The following is an 18,310-nucleotide window of genomic DNA, read 5'->3' as shown; positions in this document are numbered from 1 at the left end:
TGCAGGGCAAGCAGGATCACAGATCTGATGACTATTTCAGTCAAGTAACAGTATCTCGACATTTTTTGTAAGTATGAGTTGAACAGAGATCTTGCTTTGATATTGCTGAAAGTCAAGTGAAACCAGATTAAGTCATTCATTTTGTTTTGTTACTAGACCCACAGAACAAGTCACTTTGAAATTGTTCATACTTTGTAATCATTGGAAGGGCACCTTGCTCTAGTGGTCCTAGGTGCTGCCAGTTGTGGAATTACTTCCCCGTACCCATGCCAGGATGCTTTGCTCAGGTTTGAATCCCAGGTCTGTGTGATGAACCTTGGTTTTTCAGCAACAATGCTTCCATCAAAGTAACAGACATTACTGTTTGTGCCTGTGTGAGAACTAAGATCGAAATACCTATCAAAAAGTTCCTGAACCCAACTGCCTAGGCAGTTGACAAGATGTTTATCAGGCTAACTGTGTATCTGGAAGAAGAGTTAGTCATTATGTAGTTGTGTAGACACAAAGCCCCTACGAGATTTAATAAATTCCCAATAAAGTTTTGAGCAAATCATGTAGTTTTATACTACAGTGTAAATGAATTTGTGCGTACAATTTTACAATTTTGATAGATGGAGTTTCATTTTGAGGTTAGAATATTTTGATTGGAACTTTAACTGAGAGTGTGAAAATATATTCTAGAACATTTTCTCACAGAAGTTTTTTTTATATTGATTTCATATATTTATCGTGTGCCATATTGCTTGAAACCACCAATAAATTTTGTCAACCAAAATTTACTCAGCCCCTCATCACTGACTCATCTCATCTCTTCATCATCTCTTCATCATCTCTTCTTCATCTCTTCTTCATCTCTTCTTCATCTCTTCTTCATCTCTTCTTCATCTCATCCATTCACTGCTTCATCATTGTGAGCATTTCATCTTGTTAGTATCATGTTAAATGGCAACTATTTGCAAGCATGACCTCAGAATAAAAGAAAGTTCTACCTAATTTTAGGAAGAAGAATGGGTCTAAATTTGTTTAAATTTGACTTGACATTTTAATATTTAATAACAGCTTCCTAACTGGTGGAGAAACTTGTGAAACACAATGGACACTTAGGTTTTCACACACCTTGGACTGAAAGCGTGATAAAAGCATTGATCATTTGAAAATGCTGCAGTCTGTCCGAGGCTGTTTTGTTTGCGCCTGTTCAAGGCTGGATGATCCCAACAGTGGTGAGGACTCGGAACTCGATGTCGAGCCAGAGTTCTCCACCAACACAGTTTATGAAGAACATGTATGTGTAAGTGGTTTGTTTTGTTCACTTGCTTAATACACACAAATCCAATGCAAAACGTTTAATAAGACTTCTTTTCTTGTCAGTGGCATCAGTCGTTAGATATGATAAAGGAAAGTTATGGATAACTCTTTCTTTAGATTCAGAAGTTTAGTATTAAGACTGCCAAAAGACATTTCTAGCTTTGTAGCTTTGTGTATTTTTTTCATTTTTTTATGTGTTTTGAATTTTTTGAACATTTTCAACAATGTAGGATGTATTTATACATTTTGATGTGTGATTCATTATTATTACTGCTTGGAAATAGTGACACCTATCAATGGAATATGTTTGTTGATGTTTAACGCTGCACTTATTATTCTTGAGGGAAATCTTTAAATAATCAACTCAGGACCAGGCGGCATTAAAAGCATTGATCTATGCACTTCTTTAATGGGCATTCTTGAAGTTGAGGTGATGAAAAATGATGACAATATTTATATATATATACAAATTCTTTTATTCTGTGAAAGGCAGTATTTCTTGCTTAACAACAACATTAGAATCTATGAATAATTACATGAACAATTAAATATAGTTTCAATTCATCGTTAACATGCTCTTCTTGTTGAATAAAGTCACATGCATTTGCAAATTCTACAATATTGATTCTATTGTTGATATTTGCATCTGTTGTCCATCAAATAGTTTCTGTGAGCATGATGTGAAATGCACAGTATGTTTAAGAATAGATCGTACGCTGCAGCCTTCGTGCATGTATTGCTTTTCCATTACCGCTAGCAAGCCATGTGGAGGATTGCGACCACGCCCTGGATGGGGAACCTGTAGTGGTGATGAGTTTGCTTATTATCCAAGTATTATTGCACTAACACGACCCACACATTATATACATGTTTTGGAAGTGCTCCAGTGTTGGAAAGGGTAGGTGATGGTTGGATGTTAAGGTAGGGTGCATTAAGGGTGTATGATTCCGGATCTGTATGTGAAAATTTACTGTCGAATATCTTCATGTATAGTATCGATATAATTCTGTGTTGAATATCTACGTGTATAGTGTTGAAATAATACTGTGTTTAATATGTACCTGTACAGTATTGAAATAATACTGTGTCAAATGTATACATGTACAGTATTGAAATAATACTGTGTTGAATATATACCTGTACAGAATTGAAATAATACTCTGTCAAATATATTCCTGTACTGTGTTGAATATCTACATGTGTAGTATTGAAATAATACTGTTTAATGTCTATTGCCAGTATTTGTATTTCATCACTTACTGTTGTTAATCTTGTTATGTTTTTGATTCTTGGGTTTTTACGAAAGTTGAAATATTAGGCCATGAAATAGATCTTGCCAATGGTCTAAAGGGAAGATGATGGTTTGCTGTTGATATGGTTTGGGTTGCTTGATCCCTTGTTTTGCACAAATGTTAACATCTCATAATGTGTCACTGTATCAATGGGAAGGTAATTAGTGGGTGTTGTACTAACAGGTAACACATACTATGTTTGGGATTGAAGGAGAAAGCCTTGGTGGCTGTGTGGGTAATGTTACAGGTTTAGGGTTCGAATCCTGCGTGAGAGTCCACTCGATAAAGTAATAATATTAGTCCATTTATCATGCGCATTACTCCATGCATAATGCATTCTTGAAGCTCCCAATCAAATCTGATTATTATCACCCCGAGTTAACCCAAGCTGCCTGTTAGGCGCCAGAAGGTTAGTGATTACATGACATGTCCCACCGGGTACCCATTTTCTGCTGAGTGAACAGAGGCAATTTTGAACAAACTCACTTGCCTAAGGTGAGACCACATGTGTCATGTACTTCGTTGTGGGGCAGGACTGAAGTCCTAGAAACTCTCAGGAGTCAAGTTGCCAAACACAGTCACCCATCTAAGGACTGTCTGAGCTCGATGGTGTTAACTTGGACTGGCCTGAGTTTTGTGCACAGGAACACATGCTACCACACCACAAGTACTTGAATCGAAAATGCCAAATGTAACATTGGTTCCATTTTACCACTTTCAAGAGGCATTGTACATTTCACAGTTCAAGAATGGTTATATCTAAGGTTATTCCTTGGTATCATCATTACTAGATCCTAGATTTTCAAAGCACTCCTTGTGTTAAGATGGTCGTAAATGCCATGCACTGACATTAACTTACGTCCCTCTTACCTCTAAGAGAGCTTTCAGAATCTAGGCCATGGTTCATGTTTTTGCCTTTGATAATGATAATATCAGAAGTATGAATGTATGACCAGGCAGTCTATATCATAGGTAGAGCCTCTGTCTTGCTATCAGTGTCAAGACATTTGTTGTATATGGATATCTCACCAAATATGGAAAAAGTATTCCTACCCTTGTGTGGAATTGTATGTCATACCATACACTGGTCATGTTGCAAGAAGATATATATGCATGTAGTGTGATACATGTGTTAGACAATGGCTTGTATAGGGGGTAACCAGAGTTACCTCCCTTGAATCAATCCTCAACCCCCTGTCCCTCCCTCCCTCCCTCGAACCAATCCTCACCAATCCTCACCAATCCTGACCCACCCGACACAGTTGTATATCATTGAAAGCTTGTATTGTGTACGTGTTATGTGGTCGTTGCCCTGCTGCATATAATAGTTCATTGGTGTGGGCGTCTCCAGGACTGTGTTAGTACGTTTGTTTGCCGTCTAAGGTGCCGAGTGAACACTTATTATTTTGTATTGAATTTGAATTGCTTTGGTCAGAGTATATTGTATTGCTCTGAAGGTCATGCGTCAATACTGACAGGATTACGTTCTTGTATGGATCTGGTAAATGTGATCTAAACTCCCCATTCCCTGATCACAAATCCATACTGAATATTTCCTCATTCTCTCTGTACAGTGCTTCTGACATTTAAACTTTGACATTGCGACTGTAAAACCTACCATTGTGACATTCATACCCTATGTTGTCCCATTATGACATTTCCACCCCAAAACCTACCACTGTGACATTCCCACCCCAATTTGTCCCATTATCACATTCCCACCCCAAACCCTACCACAGCAATTCCCGCCCCCAAAACCTACCACTGTGGCACTTCCACCCCTTTCACATTCCCATCCCATTCTCACCACTCTGACATTCCCACCCCAAATCCTACCACTGTGACAGTCCCCCCTTAAAATGTCACACTCAGTCATTCCAACCTTGATACCTTCCACTCTTTGATGATTCCACCCTCCCACCTTCATCCACCCTAGTTATAACCCTGCTACTACCCACAGTAGGGTTCTGTCATCACATTAAGATGTCAGGACACCCAGATATCAATGATAGAGCTTTATATTGCCTGTGTTGTCCCTTGATGATGTGTGTATTCTTCCGCACCCACAGCAGGGTACTACTAGTCACACAGAGATGATGTCAGGACAACACAACTGGTATGCCTGCTCCCATGCACGCCCTACGTACTGCAATGTATGCCGGGAGGCTCTCTCAGGGGTCACATCACATGGCCTGTCCTGTGAAGGTGAGTACATTTGTTATTAGTCTGAATGTACTTTGTTGCTGACATTCTGTAGCTCCTCCCCACTCATTCGGGCTTCCACCCAAGCTCTCAGTGTCTTGTACTGCAAGAAGTCTCCTGCCTCCATCGTTTATCTGACTCCACTTCATGCACTCCAAAAATCCACAAAGTCTTCTATCTCCATCATTTATCTGACTCTACTTCTTGCACTCCAGAAATTCACAAAGTCTTCTACCTCCATCATTTATCTGACTCCACTTCTTGCACTCCAGAAATCCACAAAGTCTTCTTACCTCCATCATTTATCTGACTCCACTTCTTGCACTCCAGAAATCCACAAAGTCTTCGGGCTCCATCATCTGTGTACGCCACAAAACCTTCTGCCATTTCCTTTACCTCAATTCTTGAATTCCAGGAAGCCTTCTGCCTCCATAATTTTTCTGGCCCAACTTCTTGTATTCCACAAAGTCTTCTACTGCCATCATTTGCCCCAGTTCTGGAAGTCTAGAAAGCCTTCTGCCTCTATCATTTCCCTGGCCCCCAACTTACACTGTCCATGTGTCCAGTCTTTAGTTTGGCCTCATCATTGTCTGCTGCTGCTTGTACCCAACCCAGCTCATGTTGACATTAGCGTGTAGATATGTCAGGATATAGCAGCAAATAGGTGCACAGTCAGTCTGTGCCACACAGGAAGTAGCTCTCATATACTTGATCATGGTCACCTGACCAATTCAATACCAGCAATTAAACGTAAGTATCTGTTAGTGTAATATCATAGGTAACTGCCAGGGGCAAGATCAATATCGGTGGACTGCGTTCGTTCAAGAGGATTGACCTTAGTGAAGCAAGGACAAAAACTTTTTGAAGTAACATGTTTGTTAACTTTTGGGAGGAGGTATAGTTTGGCTGGTTGTTATTTATTTTAATGTGTAGGATGTTGAGAAAATGTCAATGATTTAGTCAGGATTGTACACTAGAATTTAGCCAGTGGAATTTATTTTGAGTAAGAAGTAATTTTGTTCAAAATTCGTTCTTTAAAATACTTGGTTTTCTTAAGTTTCAGAGGAACTTTAACATAGTATTGGGGCTGCAAGTAACCTGTATTGCGGTCTCGATAAATCTGTACTATGTGTGAGTGAGTGACAGGAGATCATGTCTAAGTCTGTTGGGATAACACATTAGGAAATAACATGTTGGTAGGGATAACATAGCATGGAATATAGTGTCTGTTGGAATAGTGACATAGGGAATAACATGTTCGTGGAGATAACCCAGTAGAGAATGTCATGACTGTAGGGATAACACATGAAATATAACACTCTAAGAAATAACATGTTAATAGGGATAACAGCAAGGAATAACTGTAGGGATAACACATGAAATATAGCACTCTAAGAAATAACATGTTAATAGGGATAACACAGCAAGGAATGAAGAATCTGTAGGGATAACACAGTGGGGAATAACATGTCAGTAGGGATAAGACAGTAGGGAATAACATGTCAGGAGGGATGACACAGTAGGGAATAACATGTCAGTAGGGATAACACAGTAGGGAATAACAGTAGGGAATAACATGTCAGGAGGGATGACACAGTAGGGAATAACATGTCAGTAGGGATAACACAGTAGGGAATAACATGTCAGTAGGGATAACACAGTAGGGAATAACATGTCAGTAGGGATAACACAGTAGGGAATAACATGTCAGGAGGGATGACACAGTAGGGAATAACATGTCAGTAGGGATAACACAGTAGGGAATAACATGTCAGGAGGGATGACACAGTAGGGAATAACATGTCAGGAGGGATGACACAGTAGGGAATAACATGTCAGTAGGGATAACACAGTAGGGAATAACATGTCAGTAGGGATAATTAAATATGTCATCATATAACACATTTTTATCGAATAACATGTCTGTTCATATGACACTCTAGGGAATAGCATGTCTGTTCATATAGTGCAGTTGGGAATAACATGTCAGTAGGGATAACACAGTAGGGAATAACATGTCAGTAGGGAAGTCATCTCTGTTGGAATAGCATATTAGGGAATAACATGTATGTAGGAATTACACATCGGTAGGGATAGCACAGCAGTGAATATATGAGATCAGTAGAGAAAAACATGTCTTTAGGACTTTCATCATGGGGGCTAACATGTCAGAAAGAGTTAGGTGACACTAGAGAGAAACCCGAAAATAGGGGATAATGTGGAAAATAACATGACAGTTGGGAATAACATGCTAACAGGAATTTTAATCCGGCTTAGGAAACATGACAATGCTTTTAAAGAAAACCTTAAACGTGTCCAAAGTTTGCAATCAATAAGCAGTCACTGGAAATAACAAGAGACAAGATAACAACTATCCCTTCCGTCCGACCACCCTTCCCCATCCACCACCAGAGAGAAGCAGACAGAACATAAAGACAAATTCAGTGGAGGTAAAAAACAATTGGTTGTCACATTTAGAAAAAAATCAGTGTGCTTCAATCAGCGGCAAATGACACTGTTGTTGCCAGCATGATCCCATGTGTCTTGTTGGCTCCAGCTATAAACGCAGTGCTATCGAACCTACTTGCCAGCCGACTTACTACCTGCGTGTAGGTTTGACCTTTACAGTAGATATTTTCATCAGCGATGTCCAGGGAGCACGCCTGTCGTTGGCTCAAGAAGTCAGACTACACAAAGGACACATAATCTGTCCAGGCCAGTCCAACTTGGCTTCAAATTACAAGGCGATATATATAGTCGGGCAGTGATTAGGGAGTGACACGAGTGTCTTTGGGTGTTGCACTATTGCAGCACCTTCAATGCACAATGTTGTTCAGGTGTACAGCAGAGTTGGAAACGTGCATTGAAATGCATAATTGCATAAATTTTCAAAATTATAGATTTCTCTGATCAAGTGAAAATGAATTGATATTTGTTTAATGGTGGGGTACGCTGTCTAACTAGTGAATACTTGTATAAGGACCAAGGCTTTGACACAGGGTCTGTGAGGAGAAGTGGCAGATAGGGTTCTTGTTCTTGGAAAAGAAAGTACATGTATATGGTTAGTCAGAGAAGAAGAAAAAAGCTTTTATTTTGTTCCATTTCCAGCAGAAATTCTCACAGAAACGTCTGCAGTTATGCCTGACTTTCTGTGTCACTTGTGAGCCGCGATATGACCTGCTGGTTGCATGACAATCCTTGCTGTATGATTATCGAACTGATGAGCATCATTTGTATCAATATTTACCAGTTCTATTTGTTTTGTGAAGAATGTTTTTTTAAGAAGGCATGGATTTAGTTCATGCAGGAAAATGCTCTTTAAATGTGAATCTGGTGCAAATATTGGATCATCAGTCCAGAAAAGGTAAAGTAGGGCTGGTTAGATAAGGAGAAGCATAAGTATTACTATTCATGAGCTTAGGTATGATGTACTTTGTGCAGTATTTAGAATGCAGTAATCGGTATGCAGTATGCAGTATGCAGTATTCAGTGTGCACTATTCAGAGTGCAACAATCAGTTTTCAGTATTTTGCAATGAGTATGCAGTATTAAATATTCAACAAACAAATTGCAGTATCAAGTCAGTATTTGCTACATTGAGGGTTCAGGAATTCATTTTAAAAGAAATTGAAAGCTTTCTTATTTCATACCGACAACTGAAAACTTATGGTTGCCAAAGTGCTAGTCCTATGTTATCTTCTTTGGATATTGTCTTGTTTGCAAAGAATATGGATTCTGCTGTCACATACAGAACCCGATAATGTTGGTCGTTTGTGGATGTGATCTCTTTGTACTGTTTCAACCCAATATGGTGATGAGGAAAGTTGTAACATAAAGCATCGCGTGATGATGTTACCATGAGTCAGATGGTACTCCATGGCTGTATCTGGTGTAATGTGTGCTTTGTTGGCAGATACAGCCTAGAGATGCTGCTGTCTTGTGTTGTGCAATAGTTGTCCCACACAGACGAATTTATCTCAGACATTGTCCTTGGTTTTGTGAATGTTTACGCATTCATTTGTGGAGAATCATGTTGTTAGCTGTGAAAACATATAAGATTGTTCTAATCTGAAGAGTCATCGTGTCCTGGGAAAATACTAAACTAGCAAATGTTTGGGGGGTTTGATAAAAAATCTTGCTGTTATCTGTGTGTGTTGTCCTTTCAATGGCACACTCACAGATATTCAGACTGTATGAAGACAACTCATAAATAATCAATGCTGGACCAGACAATTTAGTGATTGCTATCATGAGCATCAATGTTACTGTTATGTTTATTTTTCAGTTTGTAAATTCAAAGCTCATAAGCGATGTGCGGTCCGTGCTCCAACAGACTGCAAGTGGACGTCTCTGTCATCAATTGGGAAAGACATCATCGAGGAAGAGGAGGAGGGAGTAAGTTTTGTTTTATCAAAACTATTCTGGAATAGACTTCTAACAAATAATTTTTCTTTGATTTTACACAAACGTATATAGTGGATACCGGGTGGACATGCTTGTCTAAATAAAAATGAAAGAAAACATTTGACTTTAAGTGCAAAGTCTTATTTGTCTTGAAATTGGAGATAATAATTCATTACAAACATATACCTCAGTGGAGGAGAGACAAATCTTACGGATTACATATTCTTTATGCCATGAGTGCGAAGTTATGATGTAGATTCTTGTACCACTGGGCTAAACAAAAAGAGCGAACTGTTTCTCAGGCATCAATGCGTTACTTATTTGTTTGCATAACCATTTTTTTATTGCCATTTTAAAAAAATAATGTTGCATCCCGATCATCTGTTTGTCCACTATAAGAATGAGTGTCTGTAAAAGCGAGTGTGACTCAATCTGTGACTTATTAACATGTGCTAAACTTTCCAAACTGTATTTCTGAGAGAAGAAAAATGTGTCCCTCCCTCGTCACTTTTTTTCTGTAAAAAATTACAAAATGTCCTACCTCCCTCATCACTTTTGAATAAAATGTGTCAGAGAAACATTTCATTATTTTATGCAGCCTTGTTGAGCTAGTCAAAGAAAAAAATCCATCCAGTGGAGCATGGTCTCAGGGTCTAGTTTCTTATTTTGTTTCACATTGTATCCCAGATCAGAATGTCTCTAGGATCCAATATTATCATAGTGGTGGTTCATATAGGCAGGTTTAAAAGCGGCATGGTCTCAGGGTCTAGTTTCTTATTTTGTTTCACATTGTATCCCAGATCAGAATGTCTCTAGGATCCTATATTATCATAGTGGTGGTTCATATAGGCAGGTTTAAAAGCGGCATGGTCTCAGGGTCTAGTTTCTTATTTTGTTTCACATTGTATCCCAGATCAGAATGTCTCTAGGATCCAATATTATCATAGTGGTGGTTCATATAGGCAGGTTTAAAAGCGGCATGGTCTCAGGGTCTAGTTTCTTATTTTGTTTCACATTGTATCCCAGATCAGAATGTCTCTAGGATCCAATATTATCATAGTGGTGGTTCATATAGGCAGGTTTAAAAGTGGCATGGTCTCAGGGTCTAGTTTCTTATTTTGTTTCACATTGTATCCCAGATCAGAATGTCTCTAGGATCCTATATTATCATAGTGGTGGTTCATATAGGCAGGTTTAAAAGCGGCATGGTCTCAGGGTCTAGTTTCTTATTTTGTTTCACATTGTATCCCAGATCAGAATGTCTCTAGGATCCAATATTATCATAGTGGTGGTTCATATAGGCAGGTTTAAAAGTGGCATGGTCTCAGGGTCTAGTTTCTTATTTTGTTTCACATTGTATCCCAGATCAGAATGTCTCTAGGATCCAATATTATCATAGTGGTGGTTCATATAGGCAGGTTTAAAAGCGGCATGGTCTCAGGGTCTAGTTTCTTATTTTGTTTCACATTGTATCCGAGATCAGAATGTCTCTAGGATCCTATATTATCATAGTGGTGGTTCATATAGGCAGGTTTAAAAGCGGCATGGTCTCAGGGTCTAGTTTCTTATTTTGTTTCACATTGTATCCCAGATCAGAATGTCTCTAGGATCCTATATTATCATAGTGGTGGTTCATATAGGCAGGTTTAAAAGTGGCATGGTCTCAGGGTCTAGTTTCTTATTTTGTTTCACATTGTATCCCAGATCAGAATGACTCTAGGATCCAATATTATCATAGTGGTGGTTCATATAGGCAGATTTAAAAGCGGCATGGTCTCAGGGTCTAGTTTCTTATTTTGTTTCACATTGTATCCCAGATCAGAATGTCTCTAGGATCCTATATTATCATAGTGGTGGTTCATATAGGCAGATTTAAAAGCGGCATGGTATCAGGGTCTAGTTTCTTATTTTGTTTCACATTGTATCCGAGATCAGAATGTCTCTAGGATCCTATATTATCATAGTGGTGGTTCATATAGGCAGATTTAAAAGCGGCATGGTCTCAGGGTCTAGTTTCTTATTTTGTTTCACATTGTATCCCAGATCAGAATGTCTCTAGGATCCTATATTATCATAGTGGTGGTTCATATAGGCAGATTTAAAAGCGGCATGGTCTCAGGGTCTAGTTTCTTATTTTGTTTCACATTGTATCCCAGATCAGAATGTCTCTAGGATCCTATATTATCATAGTGGTGGTTCATATAGGCAGATTTAAAAGCGGCATGGTCTCAGGGTCTAGTTTCTTATTTTGTTTCACATTGTATCCCAGATCAGAATGTCTCTAGCTCCTATATTATCATAGTGGTGGTTCATATAGGCAGGTTTAAAAGTGGCATGAATTGATATTCTTTTCATGTTGAGTGATGGTACCTCCAATGATGAACATGGCTGAACATTGACTCGACGTCCATATGCTAACTCATCTTTGTACTTAACTCAAGATTGAGAAACTATGAAGTATTTATATCTGGTCTCTCATTATGATAGATGTTAAGTCAGTTTTAGTTGAACATATTTCAGCTTTAGTTGTAGTCCTTCCTGGTCATGATTGCTCAAATTGCAAAATTTGAAATTAAGTATTTTTGTGATTTCTGTGTAAAATATTCCCTATGTTTATAGTCAAGGTAGACATTATGTCTTGAGCATACAGTTCAAAGTTTGTGCATGAAACCTTCATCAGTTAACCAGTAAATAGCTGAAGTGATACATGCATTGATGAGATATGTTCAGTTGAATTTTGATATTTTTTTTGCTATTTTTATGAGCAAGAACAATACATGTAAAGTAAAGTATGGTTTTATGGAACTGAAAGGGACTAGTATTTGTTGTAATTGTGGTTTGTTATGTGTGTTTTGTCTGAAGTATGCTTCAACTATCAGGAACCAAACAAATGCTTCTTCATGTCTATTAGTTCATTATAAGCATGGACACGTGAAGGTCCCAGGCTAGAATAGGCCTTCAGCAACCCATGCTTGCCATAAAAGGTGACTATGCTTGTCATAAGAAGCGACTAATGGGATCGGATGGTCAGGCTCGCTGACTTGGTTGACACATGTCATCGGTTCCCAATTGTGCAGATCAATGGTCATGTTGTTGGTCACTGGATTGTCTGGTCCAAACTCGGTTATTTACAGACTGCTGCCATACAGCTGGAATATTCCTGCGTGCAGCATAAAACTAAACTCACTCACTCACTCACTCTCTCACTATTAGCATTTTCCTTCGTTCGGGATAAACAGAGTGTACTGTATCACTGTCTGAAATAAAGTTGCAGGCAAAGTACCAAATTGGTACAAGTTTCGGATGAGCCCATGTGACCTTCAGTATGGTGTTAAGATCAGAGTTTCTCTTGGGAATGGCAGTTCTTGAAGATTGGTCTTCACAAGCCAGAAGGTCTTGTCAAACTGGCTGGCAACTGTACCCACGGGCACATTGATTCTCCCTAACTGCAACCAGCATACACAATAAGGCCTATCACGGAATAGTTGCAAGAACTGCCCAATCAGGACACGTGCCATGGTTAGAGCATGCCAACTAGGCTTGTCCTCGAGCCGGTAATGGGTCAGATTTGCCCAGAGGCTGGACCAGCATCACTGGGCTAAGGACTGGTTTAAAGACGATTATCAGTGAGGCTTGAGGATTGAGGATTGTCCGAGGCAATTCAAACTGAAATACACTGGCTAAGTCATAGTCTTTCCTGTAAGATATTCTGTATGGCTATGATTAGTAGTTAGTGCTATTTGGCAATGCCTGCAGCTGACTAGGTAGCTTACAATTGTGGAAGTGCTAGCAAGCTTTCATTTGGCATGGGATTGACTGTTTTCTAGAGGTGTGTGAATTCAGACAGGTTTGACTGGAGGCTTGTGTTGTAGATTCAGTGTTGATGCCGTGTGTGATAACTTCAGGCTCAAGTCCTAATTTATGATGTAAGTCAATTAAGGTAGAGGTGCCCAAGGGAAGTAGGACAAAGGTAGAAGGGGAGATTTGCAGCACTAAAACGAGTTCTTTATGTGCACCCTTGTACCTACTGATATTTATTTTGGGTTCTTGGCAGTACTTCCTTGTGGTTATTTCTGAGATAAGGTTGAGAAAGGGAGAAGCCTATTTTAACATGATTGTTAGGATACATTTGGATGATTAGTAAACAGTGACTTATGTTGATTTGGTCCAAAAGCTCTGGTCTGATATTGCTCTCAGCAACGTGGAGGAAAATGCCTCTCAAAGAAGTCAGGTCTGATACGTTTTGTAGGTTTTCTGTTGTAAATACAATATAGTCCGGGATACAAGGAATGCTATCTTGTTTCAGTTTTCTGTCTCAGAAAGATTTACAGATGTCATTTAAAGCTTACTGTATGCAGTTCTGATGTTTGTCATATTTGAATATCTTTGAAGAATGTACTTTGTCTATAGTTCAAGTGAGTTGGGTGTAACATCACTGTAAACAGTATTCTAGTTACGACTTGTTGGCCCATGAGAGAGGAAAGCCTTACATGATGCCATCATGCTTCTTAAACCAAGATGCATGGTGCAATGTCGCCAAACCTGAAAACATCATCAAGGTCAACAGAGATTCCAGTTCACTTTGATGTTAAAATTTGTTTGGTTGAGTAAGAATACATTTCAGAGATTATGTGTGTCCTGAAAAAATAATTTAAATAGTTCTGAAAATAAATTCCATTTATTTTTATTCAAGAGTAAAAATCATTGAGGCATAGGGGACATTCTCATCAAATGATTTTCAATTCTATTTGAATTCTTTCCCTTCACCATACCAGGATCCCCTGCTGATGGATTTACCGTGAAGGTCCCGGGGTAGAATAGGCCTTCAGCAACCCATGCTTGCCATAAAAGGTGACTGCTTGTCGTAAGAGGCGACTAACGGGATCGGGTGGTCAGACTAGCTGACTTGGTTGACACATGTCATCGGTTCCCCATTGCGCAGATCGATGCTCATGTTGTTGATCACTGGATTGTCTGGTCCAGACTCGATTATTTACAGACCGTCGCCATATAGCTGGAATATTGCTAAGTGCGACGTAAAACTAAACTCACTCACTCACTCACTCTTTCCCTTCACCATACCAGGATCCCCAGCTGATGGATTTACCCCATATGATATATATATATATCGTTGCGCTGTCATCATCACACCTCTATGTGTAGATTCACCAAATTAGGCGACATCTTATCATGTACGCGAGTCCGTCTTGCCCCTACTTCAATATGCAGTGGTTAGACTATATGTTATAACTGAATCAATGACTTGAAAGAGTTATAATCTATTGAAGGAGTCTCTAGCAGTTTTTGTGTCTGTTTCAGATCTCATTACCACATCAGTGGTTAGAAGGCAACCTACCTGTCAGTGCTAAATGCAATGTCTGTGATAAAACCTGCGGCAGCGTTCTCCGCCTCCAGGACTGGCGTTGCCTCTGGTGTCGAGCTATGGTGAGTATACACATCCATGGTCAGGGCTGCAGCTTCAGGATCAGGGGTCCCATGCAGTTGTTGCTAAGTGCATGTCCCCTGCATTGTCAACTTGATGTTAAAAAGATGTGCAAATAAATGTCTTCAGAGTTCTGTTCCAGTTGGAGATTTATTTATTGACTTATTAATTCTCTCTATCATTTTCACAGTGATTTTCTCAACTGGCTATATTTTCAGGTGCATACATCCTGTAAAGAACAATTCTATAAGAAATGCCCCCTTGGTCAGTGCCGCTTGTCTGTGCTCCCTCCCATCGCTATTAACAGCATTGACTCAGACGGCTATTGGGAGGCGACACGACCCCCCGGGACCAGCCCACTGCTGGTGTATGTCAACACCAAGAGTGGTGATAATCAGGTACGCCAGAACCGGTGCAGTACAGTAGTACATGTTGAAACATGGGATGCAAGACTACAGATGGACACACATGGAAGACAATACAGCCCATTTGGGTTCAAATGAGAATGATGAATGATTAGATAACTCGAAATTGGGATACACAAAAACTTCCATGTCCAACAGGATCTGAAATGTAGTACAAGTTGAATGTTTCTGTAAAGTTAGAAAGTGATGGAATTTGTCATCGTGGACAGAAACTGATTGGAAACAATCTCAGCACTTAGTCTATTTTGTAAACATGATTGGAAGACTAATGTACAGCAGATTGAGCAATGTGGAGTTGAAACTTGACTAATCAGTGCTTGATCACAAAAAACATATTATTTTGATCGGGTTGCCAGGTAATACCTTAGAGTTGAAAATTGCTGTAAAATCAGGAATATATGCATGTTGGAAAAGACAGTTGGTAAAGTTTCAGTAATTTTTAAAATTATGCTTTGTATTTTGTAGATTATTATCGTATTAATTATTTTTCAGGGAGTAAAATTTTTACGAAGATTTAAGCAGCTGTTGAATCCTGCTCAGGTTTTTGATCTCATGAATGGAGGCCCATACCCAGGGTAAGTTGGACTGTCTCTTTCTCACTCTCAGTCAGCAAATGCTTGGACATCATTTAAAACAAACAAATTAATACGAAACAGATACTGAACTGTGTCATGTGACTTTCAGACATGTATGAACCATGTGCAGCTTTGTGCTTAAGAGCAGCATTGAATGGATTAATTTTCCCTCTCAGAAGAGATACTCGAGAGGCATTTAGAAGTTGAAGGTAATAAGAGGCAAGAAGTAGCCCAGAAACATCGTGTTAGGCAATAAAAATATGTCATCCATGTACTAGTCTTACTATTTTCCTCTCAGAAGTCCACATACAGCCTGTTTTCTCCATGGCCTTGTATAAGGGATTCAATCCACTGCTCAGATGTATACTTTTGCCCAACTATAAATAATAATAAATAATAAAAAATGATATTTGTTTACATGTGAACCATTATGGTAAAATGCCATTGTCTTTAGCATCCCGACCCATGAAGATCTGAGGTAGGAAAGGTCTTCAACAACCCATGCTTGCCACAAAAGTGACTATGATTGTCGTAAGAGGCGACTTACGTGATCGGGTGGTTAAACTCACTCACATGATTGACACATGTCATTGGTTCCCAGTTACACAGATTGATGCCCATGCTGTTGATCACTGGATTGTCAGGTCCAGACTTGATTATGTACTGACTCCGCCATATAGCTTGAATATTGCTGAGTGTGTCATAAAACTAATCTTTCTCACTCCATTCAGCAACTTTTCTTGTAAGGTATGATTAAGAGCATCTGATGGTCAGACTTCTGACTTTGTTGACACATTGTCATCATTTCCCATTTGTGGTGATTGATGCTCATGCTGTTGATCACTTTGATTGACTTCCTATCATTGATTATTTACAGACAGACGACATATCGCTGGAATTTTGCTGATTGTGATGTTAAACAACAACAAACAAACAAACGAACAAACAGTCAGGGGCTAGGAAACGGAAAGGAGAGAAGCTGACATGATTGAATGTAGCTAAAATACTATTCAAAACAGTGTTACACCCAGCTCATGCAAAGTGACTTCTTCAAAAATGCTGTCCAGTTCTAGTTGTCTTCTGTATGTGAATGACATTGTTTTGTATTTCAGGCTGAGATTATTCCAAAAATTTGATTCCTTCCGTATTCTCATCTGTGGAGGTGATGGCAGTATTGGATGGGTGCTATCTGAGATCGACAAACTAGATCTACATCGACAGGTTGGTTGTATTACTGCTCTCAAGATGGTTTTGTATGGAGGAAAGTTTTATGTTACAAATTGTGATTAAATGTCCAAGAAAGTGCTTACTTGAAATGAATATTTAAGAACGTGTGGGATTGCAAATATACTTGGTATTGTAAATAGACTTAGGAATATTTAATTTAATCAGTTTGAGAAACAGTAAGTATTCTGTGTGATACTGAGGAATATTTAATAGCATGTATCAGGTTAAGGAATTGTAAATTGTCTCTGTGATATTGAGAAATATTTAATAGCATCTATCAGATTTAGTAATTGTAAATAGTCTGTGATTGAGGAATATTTATAATAACATGTATCTGATTAAGGAATAGTAAATAGTATTTGTGATTTATAAATAATATATAGTATATCTGTTAGATACTGTGTTGGAAAATTAGAGATATATAACAAAATTATAATAGTGTTCTCTTTAATTGATATAAAACTGAGTGCATCTATCAGATTTAGCAATTGTAAATAGTCTGTGATTGAGAAATATTTATAATAACATGTATCTGATTAAGGAATAGTAAATAGTTTTTGTGATTGATAAATAATATATAGTATATCTGTTAGATACTGTGTTGGAAAATTAGAGATATATAACAAAATTATAATACTGCTCTCATTAATTGATTTAAAACTGACTGCACAGAATGAGGTTTTAAATAAAAAATTTGATTTTCCAACCCAATATGTTTATTGCCACCATCCATAACCATGTTAATAAGATTGAAAAAAACATATGTACTGTGTTGGAAAATCAGATGTATATAACGTGATTATATATGTCTGAATGACTTCGATTAATTAATCACTATCTACTGAAGTAGAGGTAGAGTAGAGATTAAGGAATGGAATTTTTTTTATTGTATGTGAGAAACTGAAGAATATTTTAGTTGTATGGATCAACAATGCTGATTTTAACATTGTGATGTTTCAGTGCCAAATAGGGGTGCTACCGTTTGGGACGGGGAATGACTTGGCGCGAGTCCTAGGGTGGGGGGCGGCGTTTGATGATGACACGCAACTTCCGGCTGCTTTGGAGAAGCTGGAGCATGCTCAGATCAAAATGTTAGACCGGTGAGTATTGGTTGCCATGGTTACTATTCTCTAAGAATCTGTGCTCACATGAATTCCAGAGGCTGGGGCTCCACTACATGGCCTTTTGTTAGAACTGACTGACTATGAGTTAAGTAATGTTTGGTCTTGCTGTGTTACCTCACAGTCTGATGGATTTGATGTCATGCAATCAACGAATCTGGTTTCATCTGTTCAGATTTAATTACATTACTTTAATAACATTAGTGATATAACAGTACATTGACTAGGGTGTAATTCATCACTTAACGAAAGTGCCTCACTGTTGTTTTAGAATGTACAGTGTTTCCCTGAGAGTGAAATTGTACTTGAAAATATG

General features: G+C 38.6%; 1 protein-coding gene across 2 annotated transcripts in view; it reads left to right on the top strand.

Annotated features, from left to right (window-relative positions):
* LOC137281457 (diacylglycerol kinase delta-like) overlaps nucleotides 1-18,310 on the top strand; it is a 153,606-nt gene that overhangs the window by 107,956 nt on the left and 27,340 nt on the right. For both annotated transcript variants that reach the window (XM_067812695.1, XM_067812696.1), the window contains 7 exons: nucleotides 4,667-4,802; nucleotides 9,085-9,194; nucleotides 14,523-14,648; nucleotides 14,865-15,044; nucleotides 15,564-15,646; nucleotides 16,759-16,867; nucleotides 17,834-17,973. In XM_067812695.1, coding sequence (XP_067668796.1) covers nucleotides 4,667-4,802; nucleotides 9,085-9,194; nucleotides 14,523-14,648; nucleotides 14,865-15,044; nucleotides 15,564-15,646; nucleotides 16,759-16,867; nucleotides 17,834-17,973 — 884 coding nt within the window. The remainder of the gene's footprint in view (nucleotides 1-4,666; nucleotides 4,803-9,084; nucleotides 9,195-14,522; nucleotides 14,649-14,864; nucleotides 15,045-15,563; nucleotides 15,647-16,758; nucleotides 16,868-17,833; nucleotides 17,974-18,310) is intronic.

Source organism: Haliotis asinina, chromosome 4 (assembly GCF_037392515.1).
Source record: "Haliotis asinina isolate JCU_RB_2024 chromosome 4, JCU_Hal_asi_v2, whole genome shotgun sequence".
Classification (NCBI taxonomy): Eukaryota; Metazoa; Mollusca; class Gastropoda; order Lepetellida; family Haliotidae; genus Haliotis; species Haliotis asinina.
Note: the sequence above shows the minus strand (reverse complement) of the source record. Positions and strands in the feature narration are given on the sequence as shown.